General features: G+C 40.8%; 1 protein-coding gene across 1 annotated transcript in view; it reads right to left on the bottom strand.

Moving 5' to 3' along the window:
* Nucleotides 1-1259: 1259 nt before the first annotated feature.
* Nucleotides 1260-14062, bottom strand: part of LOC119902547 (contactin-associated protein-like 2) — a 38728-nt gene continuing 25925 nt past the window's right edge. Inside the window, exons 10-25 of the mRNA XM_038718813.1 lie at nt 13075-13237; nt 12807-12913; nt 11885-12004; nt 11412-11527; nt 10832-10916; nt 10289-10445; nt 9203-9330; nt 8849-9019; nt 7765-7983; nt 7177-7413; nt 6806-7009; nt 6543-6676; nt 5890-5983; nt 4918-5148; nt 4744-4818; nt 1260-3306 (exon numbers count right to left, since the gene is read on the bottom strand). Of these exons, the coding sequence (XP_038574741.1) occupies nt 3107-3306; nt 4744-4818; nt 4918-5148; nt 5890-5983; nt 6543-6676; nt 6806-7009; nt 7177-7413; nt 7765-7983; nt 8849-9019; nt 9203-9330; nt 10289-10445; nt 10832-10916; nt 11412-11527; nt 11885-12004; nt 12807-12913; nt 13075-13237 (2441 nt within the window). The 3' untranslated portion in view covers nt 1260-3106. The remainder of the gene's footprint in view (nt 3307-4743; nt 4819-4917; nt 5149-5889; nt 5984-6542; nt 6677-6805; nt 7010-7176; nt 7414-7764; nt 7984-8848; nt 9020-9202; nt 9331-10288; nt 10446-10831; nt 10917-11411; nt 11528-11884; nt 12005-12806; nt 12914-13074; nt 13238-14062) is intronic.

The following is a 14062-nucleotide window of genomic DNA, read 5'->3' as shown; positions in this document are numbered from 1 at the left end:
CCTTTTGCAGTGCTTGCTAGATAACCATCATACTGCATGCTTAGGTGTTAAACTAATATCAGATGACTTGAGAGTAGCTTCTTGGTGGTCAACCTGAAACTTTATAAATCAATTTATGAACTTTTTTGTTTAGTTATAAAGTATTTGATTGGTTCTCTGGGGGGTACGTATCTTTGAAAATATATCATATAAAAATGGATTGGGTTTAAAATGAAATTAAGAAAAACTTGATATTAGTAGATGGAATATATCTTAAATCAATAGTCAGGGCAGCAAGAACATGTTCCTCACATATTATAAGTGATTTTTAAAAATCATTTTACTATGTTATATTATTTTGTATTGTCATGTGTTTTGTAAAGCACTTTATTTTATATTATGCAGGTAAAAAGCTGCATGTTGCTCTCCAGCTACAGGTTGACCAACCCCACCAAAGTGTCAAGTTGTATTTATCTCTAAATACTAGATGAGTGATCTAGATGAGTGCATCAGTTGCCAAGAAGTAACTTGACCAATTCTAACTCTAGTAGGTGTAGACTGATTTGTTCTTTTGTGAAACCTGGTTATTGACATGAGCCAGGCTATGGGTCTGGGTCTGCCTACTATTGTTTTTTAAGACTCTTGGGTTGGATTGGACAGTCTGCCACGATCTTGATTTTTAAAAATATTTTTAGAGGTTTCATGCAGCTAACATCTCCATATAGCCGTTTTCGAAGTTCCAGATGGTCACCAGGATACAGCTGTGTCTAATAAAAGCCAGTGTCACATTTGTACTCGTCACACTTATAGCTGTGACTCTGGGTCTCTCTGTGTTTTGTGTGGGTGTGGCCCTGCTCCCTCTCTCCTGGCTACTGGCTGGTCACTCACACCCGGCTCTCATCAGATCATTTAACACTGATCCTTCAGACACTCAGCGCCAGATTGTTCAGTATGCCAGCCCGGCAGTATCGGTCACCATTCATAACTCTTGACGCTTTCTGGATGCTGTGCCTCACTGGTTCAGCTCCAGCAAACCATAACTCTGGACCTGCTCCCTCTGCACACCCCTACCACTGTCAGCCACTTTCCACAATGCCACCTTCAGCCCACACCATCTCCATTCCCTGCTCTCGCTGACATAAACTTAAAATATCTACAACCAGCTGTGTCTGTTGTCTGGGTCCAAAATCTGCTAAATACAACAGAACTGATATTTTGTCGGTCTTTCTAAGAGGAAGCATTCAAGGTAATCAGAAAAGCACAAATAATGAGAAATCAGCTATAAAAAACAACTGTTAGGTAAAGTTTTATACATATAACATGAAGAAAAAGCAAAATGATGCTACAGTGGCTTATCAAAAAGAAACGTGTGTCATTCAGTGTCAAACAGCATGCCATTACTCTGCAGTGCAGTCAAAGGAATACAAATGCAATACAATCAAATGTCAGGATGTAAGCCATAGTTTTGTATGTGAGTAACATTCTTTTCCAGAAACATCATCCTACTTCATAAAACTCAAGACAAAGCTCAGGTTTTAGAAGAATCCTGAACTAACAGTCCTTTCAGCCCATCTGAAGAATTAGCAAAGAGTTTGTATAGACATCAGTTCTCAGCATGGCCACATCATCATACTATCTTAAGCCCAAATTCACTAAGCCTGAACTAATATAACTAACACTGGCGAATCTCTCTTTCCAAAATACAACTTTAAAAGAAAATAATTTCTCAGTAGCTAAATTCCTAACATGCTGCCAGTAGAGGGGGGATACTTTGTGTCCCTTTTCAAGGAAAGAGAAACAAGCATTTTGGCTGGTTACATCTTCTGCTTGTTATTTTCAATCTTGCACAGAATTAGATGAGATGATCAGAATCTATTTCTACTGTTTATCTATTTTATCTATTACTATACTATTATCTAATTTTATCATCTCTCATCCAGCACAGAGACATGTCCAGAACATATTTACCTGTCTCTGCACTGGATGCACCGAGACTGAACCTAATCTTATCTGACTGTGGGTTAGATGGCATACAAGAAGATTTCCAAAATGTTGTAGTTTTCCTTAAACAGCAATTAGTGGTGTCACTTTTAGACAAAGGTTTTTGCATCATCTAAGCTGGCGTTGCTAACAAAAGACAACAAATGCCTCAGAAATCTAAACACAGTTAGTCGAGCTCTAGTGGACTGACAGGACTGAGTTCGTTCTTCTAAAGCTGAACTCCCCGTGAACACATTTGGCAGCAAAAACAGTACAAAAAAAAGATCATTAATAATTTTAACAATCTATGCTCAAAAGCCATTAAGAGACACTGTCAGTTCTGTAGATGCACAAAGAAATAAAAGTGGGACGTTTGCTTTTCCCCCTGGTTCTTAGTCCAAATGATGCACCAAACTCATGGCTACATCTGCTTTGCAGACAAGCAAGGCGGTCAAACACACACACACACACACACACATCAAAGTTTTCAGGCTAAAATTAAACTTTACTGAAATGAATGTAAAATAAGGCAAATCAACAGAGATTTGATATTTAAAAAATATCTGAAAAACTTGAATTTATGAGCATTGCTACAGATGTGGAGGATTATAAAATGAACAATAAATTAATGATCATTACCATTAACAAACAAAAGGCATCAATATATGAATCTATAAAAATAAATAAACGCAAACAAAGAACTTTCATGAAAAATATATGACTTAAATATTAATAAATATGAATAAATAAATAAATTACATAAGTTAAACTGAAATCAAATCAAATAAAAATATATAAAGAAATATTAAAATAAAAGCTAATGAACACACTCACTCATCCAAGGCCTGTAACTACATGGCACCATCCTCTACCCCATCTGAAGGCATTCATCCTGTCACACTGTCCATTGTAAATAAAGTTAAAAAATAAATCGCTCCACATCTCCACACGGGCTCTGCCAGGCAGCACCGTGCCCTGTGCTTTAATACCCACGCTGTAACGCCATGGTGTCCATTGTCCATAAAGTTTTTGAATAAACCGCTCAGTACATCCTCGAGGTTCCACGGGTGGCGACCTCACTACTATTCCCTATGCTTAGAAAACTACATACATCCTAACGTCATGTGTCCGTGTTGTTGAGAGGGGCTCAGATGAACCACTCCTTCTTGCTCTCATCGATGGTTTCGGTGAAGGCTGGGTCGTTGACGATGATCGCTGCGTCAGCACAGTCTGCTGACTCCGCTCCCTTGGCCTCATTGGTGTGGTAGGAGCCTTTATGACGGAACATGTGACGTATCACAAACACCATGATGCAGAGGGCGGTGAAGATCACTATGGAGATGATGCCTTGAAACAAAACAAATGAGCACTTGATTTATAACAACAGACTGGAAAGTTGAAATGTGCTGCTGCAAAGAGCAAAATTGAAGCGGCAGAGGCCGAGACTGTGACAAGGTCAAGACCAGTAATGCAACTTGATGTTTTTGTTAGACCCACCCACATTGTAAATGCCCAGTCTCCAAACCAACATGAGATAATGATGATATCACTACGGCATCATCAGGTATGTCAAAACCCTTTCAGAGCACATAGGAGACTTTTCACTAGCTGAGTACACCTAATGATACGCAAATGGACCTTCATGCGTCAAATCAGTGGAGTTTTCAGACTTTTCAGAATAAGAGCCATTGCTAAAGCTGTTCTGATCAATCACAACATTTTTCTTATCTCCACTCAGGCTCTTTACGCATATGCATCGCGAGCATGAAAGGAGGAGCGCAGCGTAGCGGTCCTTACAAGTTGAAAATGACCCCATCTGTAGCAGAACTGTGAAAAAAATAGCTGAAAAAAACTCAAGCATAAATGATTTTCTTTTTTATGAATTAACTAATGCATTGGAACTGAAAACATCCAAAAAGACCCAATCTCAAAATGTGGTGGACCCAAACAGACGTAAACAATGAGAGAACTCCCATACTGGCAGCAGCACAATGATCCCCCAATTAATAAACAGCAGTACCCCGTGATCAGAGCCGACAGAAAGCCCACTTGGATCCACTCGGGTATTAGACACAGAGACCAGCAGCAACAAAACAGGACTATTCCAAACCTGACTAGACTGAGTATAAGTTAGACACAACTCTGAGTTGGATCTTGCATACTGGGAACCAAATGGAAGATATCTTCTGTTTTGCTAAGGTTTATGTCACCAACATGTGCCTGGTAGCAGTGCAAGTGTAAAGACATTTCACAAACAATACAACAAGCCTAGGAAACACTGATTTATGACAGACAGCACCAGCAATCATCCTGTGCTGGAAACAAAGACCATCAAGACAAGTTTGGGTACACATACCCACATTCATCATTTTTGTTCATCACCTGTCGCTGTTCTCTGTTTGCACAAACAGCTTTGAACCAGGTTTCACATCAGAGCAGGGCCCGCCACCAATTCTGATTCTGAATTCCCCTCTCTCTGCTTGCTGCTTACCTTGCAGTTTCTTTGCCTTTGCTACTAAACCAGCAGCAGAAATTAGCAAAGCAAGCTGTTTTTGATGGATGTTCATTTCTGTTTTGATACAGCAACATGCAAGAATTTGTGCTCTCATGGGATTTCCGAGGTTGCTCGAGTCTTTGTGCAGTGTATTGTATGTACTGTATGTTATTTGTTTACAGTATGTTGATGGAAACAGTTGTGTATGTGTATGTAGGTTTACACAGTTGTAAAGACTGTTCCCAGCTGCAGTGCTAACATTTAATAGTTGGAAGTTAAATGAGATTTACCTCCAATTATGGCAGAGTTGCGATCCACTCCATCGCCACTGGCCTTGTCGTCGTTGAGGGGGGAAACAGCTCCAGCTGTGGATAAAGCAAACATTTGTTATGAGTTTGAATTCTGACATGAACTGGCTTTTGACAAATTAACATAATGTTTTATCTGTTTGTCTGTGTCTCTACCAGCTTCTATGTGCCAGGGGTCACTAGCAGAGGCCATGGGGGAGATGGTCAAAGGTGAGGCTCCACAGTTGGACGGGACCAGAATCCCATGGGTACTGACGGGTGATCCCAGGCCCGAGCGCAAGGCAGCTTTTAAGGGTGCCACACTGTTCAGCTGAACTCTTGACAGACATCCCACAAAGCCCGGCGTGTTGTAGCGCTCAATCAGGATGGGGTCAATCTGTCCTGTTTCTACAAGAAAGACACGAGAGTTTTATCTGCTCTGACACGTTTAGACCATTGCAAACCTCTCTGGAAGTAACAAACTCTTTTCAGGGCCCAATGCTCCACTTTAAAAGACTGCTCAAATTTATTTTAAGCTTAACTAAGAGCATATTTTAGATGATCTCAACAGTGCTTCTTATATAATCATTAACACTTTACATACTTTAAATTAAAGAATGCATTATTTTATTGCATGCAAAATAATTGAAAATGTAGCAAAGTTCTATAAAAGGGAACAGGTTCATCTCTATGCGAGCAGAGGATGCCCAAACCCTTGATCACCTTACTGCTGTCCTGCTTCTTGCATTTTTCGATTTGCACTCCAGGGACAGGAAGATCAATACTTCAGTAAGTAGATCCTACTTTACTACTACTCCTTATTGGGATTGATGCAGAGTAGAAATATCAATTTTTTGTGGGGGTGGTGTGGAGGCATCCAGGTGGACTTTGGATTTAAAACACTGACCACGTAATTGCAATGCCCTGAGTTGGAGTCTATTCATTTCCTGCAGGCTCTCTACTCTTACTTTATTTATGCTTTATTGTTGTTCCTCAAATGTAAGTTGCTTTGTATAAAAGCATCTGCTAAATAAGTAAATTTAAATTTACTGTAGTCACTCTAAAATATCACTATACACTTAACATCCCTCAGAGAAATCAATCCTATCTGAGTAGGATCCACAAAGTTCTTCTCATCTAAACACTTACCAAAGACCTTTCCTAGAAAGATACTTTTGACCGAGTTGAACTGGGTGTCGGAGGCCTCAGGTAGGGTGTACATGGACACTGGGTAGTGGTCCAGCTAGAGAATAAGGACAAGAACCAGTTTAATTGATAAATTTGATCTACTTTGTTACCATTAATACCAAGAATGATTCTGTTCTTCCAGCATTGTCTCTAAAGGGAAGCCTCAAGTTTGCCATTCTACCCATGCCCTCTTCCATTTTCCTGAAAATGAGTACCAGAACCCTGTATTTAAAGGAAATTACATACTAGTTAAACATTTTGGCTAGTGCACTTACTTGCTTTATGCCTAGAGTAGGCTTCGAAATAGCATGTAACTCCACCTAAAAATCACTTACTGCTGTAGTTACATTTCTGTTCATATGTGCTTAAAGGCAGCAAAACAAGATACATCATTTTAATAAGTGAGGTGTTGGTAGGGGTATTTTGGAACTATAGACAAAGTCAGGCAAGCCGTTTCCATCTTCATTTGGTCTTTATGCTAAGCTAAGCTAACCGAGTCCTGTCGCAGATCTGAAATGAACACACAGACAAGAGATTGACTGCACTCTGACATGCAGCATATAGTATTTAGTATAACAATGTCAGGTACGACTGTAACGGTAGGAAGCACTAACCTGTAGTCGTATCTCCCGTAAGTTCCTAGTTATGTTGACAGAGTGTGGCTGTCCATTGGCCATGTTACGATGGTCAACATCTATGGTGTAAGGTTCTGTTAGACCCCCAAGACTGTAGCGGATCTGGAGAGTGCCTGGACACACAAGTACAGAGATAGAAAGAATGTTTTAACAGAGGATAGTAATGTAACAGCAGTTGATATAATATTTTTATATACATAAAAATATATAAAATGGATCAGGTACTATGTAGATGAGCCCACCGTTGTGCCTGAGCACCACAGCCAGATAGTCCTGAGTCCTCGAGCTGATGTAGACCAGGATGCTGGGAGCGCTGGAGGTGCTGAAGCTGAACACCAGCTCCTCCTGAGTCAGGTTGGCATCACTAGGAATACCAACGCCTGATATGCTCTCTGGCAGGAAGTCGTAGCGCACCAAGGTTCCTGTCTCAAAGTAGCCGCCCACGTCTAACAAACACACACACACACACACACACACACACACACACACAGAAGCAGCAGCAGGAGAAGGAAGGGTAATTAAAACACCATAAAAGTGTTGTTAACTCTTCGTTGCTGCATCTAATCTAACCTGACGTAATATACTGTAATAAAGTTCATGTTGGAGGTTGTACCATCGGTGCAGAAGGGTCCATCGTACGCAGTGAGGGAGCAGTCACAGGAGTATCCACTGTACTGCTCCACGCACTTTCCTCCATTCCTGCAGTGCATCCCGTAGCTGCTGCAGTGGCCCTGGCAGCCTGGATTCACCCCTGGAGTCACCTTTGCCCTCTCCTCAAGGTCAAAGGTCATGCCATTTATCTTCAGAGCCCGCATGCAGCCCAGGAAACCCCTCTGCCCACTCGAGGCACCTGGGAAATAAGACACAAAGCATTAATTCAGGCAGAGCACTGAGATCTACAGCTCATTAACAACTGTGGTAATCATTTACGCAGGTGTACCGCACAGACAGCTCTCACTATGCACATAACACTGTTTGGTCGTCTTAATGTGCAATGTGTTGAATTATTAATCATGAAAACATAATGTTTATGTATTGTGGCGATCTGTCCCACTTTTTCTCTTTCTGTACAGAGTTGTACTCAGGCACTGTAGTTATTATTAACTGATACACAGTTCATCCACAGCACATGCAACACGTGGCAGCAGCTGTGGCGAACACTATAGTGTGTTAGGTGTGTATGTGTGCATGTGTGTCTTACCAACATATAGCTCACTGTAGAACTCCAGTTTTGTGAGTCCCTGTGGGGGGGTAGCTCTGACCTCTCTGTACTGTCCATCAAGCTGCAGTACCACCTCCTTGATGTTCTTCTCAGCTTCTACGCGATGCCATTGGTCATCGTTCAGAGGCACCGGCGAGCGGACACTGAGCTCCACTCGCTCACTCCCCATGCCAACAGAGAAGAAGATCACCGAGCCTCCTGAGAGCACCAGGATGAAAATCAAACATTAGTAACATTTTAAGACTTCCATCCAGGATTTCTCATTTGTTTGGAATAATTTCCATCACAATATCTAAAAGATATTTGAAACTTTGGGAATGAATGGTAAAAGAGTTGTACATGCCTTTCTAGTCTTCCGACCACTCAAAACTTTACACTACATCCCATTAACACACAGTCATAAACTGACGCTAGAGGCAACCGTAGAAGGTGCAGTATTCACACACACTCACAGCACCGCTGATCTTCCAATTAGTGGGTGACCTTCTCTACGTCTAAGCCACAGCTGTCCCGTATTTTGGTCAACATGCCTCAGCTTTGAAACTCCTTCCTGAACATCTCAGGCAAGCCAAGTCACAAGTATCTTTTAAATCACTTCTGAAAACTCTTTAACCCTTTTCTACTGTTACCAGTTGCTTTTTGGCCAGAGTACAGCAAAGACTGTCACTGACTTATTGACCATTGGTCGGTTGAGTGTTAAGAGTTTCCCCATTGGCCGTTACTCTTTCAAAATGAATAGATGGGAAAGTTATTTACATACTGTAACTCCAGTCTATATAGTTATGTTCTTTGTCATATGCACAACAATTACAGTTAACCAATGAAAAAAAGAGAATCAAGGACAGAGATATAGACATAAATAGTGCAGAAAGGAATAAATGCACCCATCTGAAGGCATCGCTAGTGGGATGTGGTCGAAGCAGGATGTGGTCCATGCCCCACTGAATCCGTCCGGTACCCACAAGCAGTTGAACGTATTGTAACTACTGTACGTTATATCCCAGTGCACTCAACTAGCAATGTCTAATCCGACATCGTGTGCAGTGTAAACACGCAAACCCACCTCTGAGTTCAATGTGAAGGAAGTCGATGGTTCCCACGTTCTCCAGAAAGACTCCGTGAGTGGATGAAGTCTTAAAGTAGAAGGAGATGTCAGTGCTGGTTTCTCCTCTGAAGGAAGGGAAGTGGAGGTAGGAGGCAGGGCTGGTGAAGGATGCTGCGTTCCAATAGTTCCCTTCAGAAAACAACAGTGGGGCAAAAATAGTCATGCTTCTCTGATGATATGAAATATATCAGTCTTTGGTGAACAATTATTAATTATTAAAGAGTGTCTGTTGAGTGTGTGTGAGTGAGTGAGTGAGTGAGTGAGTGAGTGAGTGAGCGAGAGAGAGAGAGAGAGAGAGAGACAGACACTCACAGTCTCCCTGGCATTTTAGCGGCCCGATTGTCAGTTTGGCCTCAGATCCAGATCTGCTTGTATCACCGATCACAACCTGACTGACTGGCAAATGGTCTTTATACACCAGCAGGCCTGAATCCTCCTTCCTGCACACAAACACAGACACACACACACAGACAAAAACCTGTCAGTCTATTCAGGATCATGTTACCCTAGACAGTATTTGAAGCAGTTTTAGACTTAATGACTGATTTCCAAGTAAATCATCTGTACAGCCTTTGTTTGTCATGACTTTACTATAAATCTGTGTCTACTGGTGTTGCTGCATGTCCAAATCTAACCAATGTAATCAGTCCAACAGGGCTCAGATTGTATACATACATCCAAATAAACTATTTTCATAACTATAACCACTCATTTGGAAATAAACCCAGCTGACCTATCTGTTAAAATTGTGAACTGCATCATTCAACTGTGAATATAAAATACTGTGAGTAAATATAGAATAGAATACTTTTTGCATATAATATAGTTTACTTTCTATCCTAATTTTCCTACAGAGAGTGCTAATTACGTTTTTATAGAACAACTTAAATCCTTATTTGATAAATGTAATGTGTTGAGGGGAATTGTTCTCACCATGACATGTTGAACCATAATATTCCCCTTAATAAAGGGTTTTACATTTTACTTCTCTAGACTTACAGACGTTTAGACTAATCAGAGGCTGTGCTGCAAATAGTGCGTACCTGTCCCTATAAAAATGAACACTAAATAAACAAATAGTCAAAGCTAAAATAGGAAGTGTGATATGATGTTAAAAATGGACAGTCCTTGTAATAATATATTAATATTTGCCTTAACTTCTACTTCCAAAATTCTTTGTTTAAGAGATTTTAACTGGATTGGATTTTGTGGTTAAAGGTATGAAATAATAAGTTTAGTATAATGGAAATAAACAATATACAATGTAAATACAACAGAATCTACCGACATCCTGGTTTTATTTGCCAAAGCAGTGTCACAGCTGCTTTAGCGACTGTAGTTCAGTGTGAATATACAAACTCCGTAACCTTAACTATTGTTGAGCAGTGATCGACTCACCAGGTGCGCAGGTCAGCGTCACAGTTGCAGAATCGTTTGGGGTCAGTACAGTTGTGTTCGATACCACAGGAACATTTTTGTATCCCTGGTCCTGAACCTCCCCAGTAAGAATGCCTCTCATTGGCTCTTCCTAGCCACCAGGTAAACGGGACGCCATCTGGACGTCAAACCAACAACGTGGAGTCAGTTTTCGATTTCATTAGATCAATTCTTAAGTCAGACTTCATGTTTGAATTTTAAAAAAATATTCTGCTCACATTACTGGCTTTGAACCTGTGAGCCTGTATTAATAATAAGTAGGCTGATACACTGACATCAAACTTTAATCTTTCATCTTTGAACCACAGTGTGGCTGAAGGTTGTAAAAGTACCCTACAGTATTAGTATGGTAGACCAAAACTAGGAGCACACACAAACCCCCCAAATAATAAATTTAATGATTAATTTGCATACATAAATAAGCACGGTATTTTATTAGTGACTGAAAAGTAGCAGGAGAAGCTGTTACGTCTCTGCAGATGATAGCTCTGTCAGATACTTTACCTGGCGTGTTGAGCAGACGAGACATTCGGCAGGCGTAGGCTACATACTGTTCACAGTACTCTGCACTTCTGGTGACTGACAACACCTGGACACACACACAGGAAGGAGACACATTTCTACCTGTGGAATTCATCCAGTAATTACCTCAGTCCATGGCCCAGTCAGCTTTAAACACATACTCCCATCAGTACATTGGGAAAAGCTAAAGGCAGTTCTTACGAGACATATAATTTCATTCTCCAGTGCCAGTAGACTACAGGTGTGTAATAGTACTATACCTTTGGCTATCAGGACTTCACCATCATTTGTATATTATCTTTCATTGAAGAATTTATCCCATGTGCATTACTACCTAGTATTGTGTAATCTAGAATTGTCAACATGTCTGATATCTATATTATTGGCTTTCACTTTGTTTTTACTTAAATGTCCACTTTAATTTACTCTAATTTGTGGCTGTGTCCTATTACTATTAGGACCAAAGCAATATAAATAAAAACTGATCTGAACTCCAAGTGCTCCACTCAAGCAGTGTGCAGCAGGTAAACTAGGTCAAAGTAAGTGGGTGGTCACTATGTACCTGTTCATCAGTCACATTGTAAGTGATCTGCAGCACTGCCTTTCCCTCCTGGTCTGCACTGCTGACTGATGTCTGAGGAGACAGGTTGTTCTTGAGTGTGGTCCAAACCTTTTCCTCTGAAAGACCAGAAAAACATACCATCAGATTCACTTGCACTGTACAGTATGTTTGCAGATGCATAATAACATGTACAATATGTTCAGAGAAAAATTATATGATAAATGCATGTTTCTATACCATAATAGCTACTCTGACATACACAAAAAGCATTATGTTCTTCTTGACAAACATACATGGAAGATATTTTCTGGATTGTAATAGCTGCAAAAGATAAGTGTTGAAAGTAAAACTAAATTCTGGAGAAGGCACTGGCAAAAGCTATTCCAGGAAATTCATTTTTTGCTGTCTTCACCAGAGTCACATGAGAAAATTGAATGGATTAACTCTACACCCTTCTCACAGGGGTATCTTACCTGTCATGTCACAGCTGACCCTAAAGGGGGGGATGGATCCACTGCCATCTGGGTCGATCCAATAGCTCCCTGAGCTCTTCCCCTGGTGCTTATACTCCTCACAGGACTGCTGATACATCGCTACAGAGGAGACACAACACACAGCTCAGCAGACACAAAGCAGTAAGTGAGTAAAGTTTATTTAGCACCTTTCACGGAGCAAGGTCACAAAGTCCCTTACAAGTCTTAAAGTTATTAGAAATAAAACCATAAACAGTAAAAAATTAAAAAAATAAAAAGAATTAAATAAAACATAAGTAGACCTTAAAAACACTAGACGGCACGAGGCAAGACAAAGGCAATTTTGAATATGAGTCTTCAGCTGCTTTGCTCGCAGAATGACCAGCCCTGGTCAGAAGACCTACGAGACCTACAGGTGACATAAGGGTGAAGCAGTTCAGAGATGAAACCAGCTGCCTGACCATGCAGAGCTCTAAATGTGAACCTGACGGGAAGCCAATGTAAAGATGTCATGAGACTGCCACCTTGCTGGACCTGGTCAACAGCCTTGTAGCAGTGTTCTGGACCATTTGTAGACAGTCCAGGAACGACTATTGAAGAAGGTGAAAAGGGAGTTGCAGTAGTCTAACCGGGATGATATAAAAGCCTGTATGATCATCTGTAGCTCAGGTTTTGATACAACAAATGTGGCAATGTTTGAAGCAACAATAAGGACCTCTTATCTATGTTGAGCTGTCAGAAGTTGTTGGCCATCCAGTTCTTAACAGCTGCCAGCCAATTTTTAAGTGTAATCAGCTTGACAGTGTCTAACAGTGATAAGAGATATCTTTAAACTGGCTAATGATATGACCTAAGGGAAGCATACCAAGAAAATGTAGGGCTGAAGACATAACCTTGAGGCACAAGGTGTGTGTGCACTTACAGGTATGGCAGGTAGCTCCATTGTATCCAGTGCCGCTACAGTTGCAGCTGAATGTATCCCACGTCTGAGAACAGCGACCACCGTGCTCACAGTGGTTAGGAACACACCTGACATGACACACAGAGAGGAAATAAACTTATAGGAACACAGGGAGAACACAGCAGGGACCAGTTTCTAACTCACCATGTTTTCTGCAACGTACTAGAACTACCCACTGAGCCACCCTGCTTCCCTGTGCTTCCTCTTCTTTTATGAAAATGTTGTTTACCTGTCTATAATGGCACACATATCCAGGCTGACATTTTCAAAGGTTCCGATGAGGCCCTGCTCCACAGCCCTGAGGTCAGCTAGATGGTCGTCTATGTGGATCATCTGCATGCAGCCCTGGAAGGAGCGCTGATGTGAGCGGGTGTTAGTGTGCAGGAAGTAGCCTGGAGACATGTGGAGAAGGTCAAAGGCCGTTATTACAACCACTGGAGAAATATTGATAGAGCCACAGTTAAGATTTTAGAAAGGTCAAGGTCATGCCCCAGAATAAAATAGCCACCAAAAAACAATTCGTTTTGGTTCTTCATTTTTTTTACTTCTCAATTTGGGTATATTTTCTGTCAACTGGATCTTCCAACATAGAGGTTTAAATGCTGTGTCAAAGCCATCTTCCCACCGCCAGCGATAAAACTCTAGTGGGAAAACGATGAATCCTTTAATGGCCTAATAGTCAAATTTAGTCAGTTAGATATATTTAGTCTAAAAAAACATTGGGAACAGATTTTTGGTAGCAGAATATCAACATTGCACCAGGTTTATATAACGTCAATATTCTCAAAATGCAGAGGACACATAATAGTTACAGCCTTGGTCACCCCCTCAACAAACGTGTTCTCTAATATCCAAATGTTTTGTGTAATTGTAAGTCACTTTGGATAAAAGCGTCAGCTAAATAACTAATTAATTAATTATTACTCAGCCCACCCACACACCTGTGAGGGCAGCTTCTGATCTACTACACAACAGATCCTGATAAGGGCACCTCAACTCCTCTAGAACATACAGATATGTAAACTTAAAAACCAGACTGAAAACTAAAGGGGACAGAGCGTTTGCTGTCGGGTCCCCGAGGCTCTGGAACAGCCTGCCCGAGGAAATCAAGGCGGCTGAGTCAGTGAACTCTTTTAAGTCCCTTCTTAAAACATACTTTCATAGGAGAGCCTTTCCTGATTTTATTTTATTCTATTTATTTTTATTTATATTTTATA

The sequence above is a fragment of the Micropterus salmoides genome, unplaced genomic scaffold (genome assembly GCF_014851395.1).
Source record: "Micropterus salmoides isolate LMB-PRFRI ecotype aquatic unplaced genomic scaffold, ASM1485139v1 Ms_hic_scaffold_14, whole genome shotgun sequence".
NCBI lineage: Eukaryota > Metazoa > Chordata > Actinopteri > Centrarchiformes > Centrarchidae > Micropterus > Micropterus salmoides.
The sequence above is the reverse complement of the archived record's forward strand: the minus strand, read 5'-3'. Positions and strand labels throughout refer to the sequence as shown.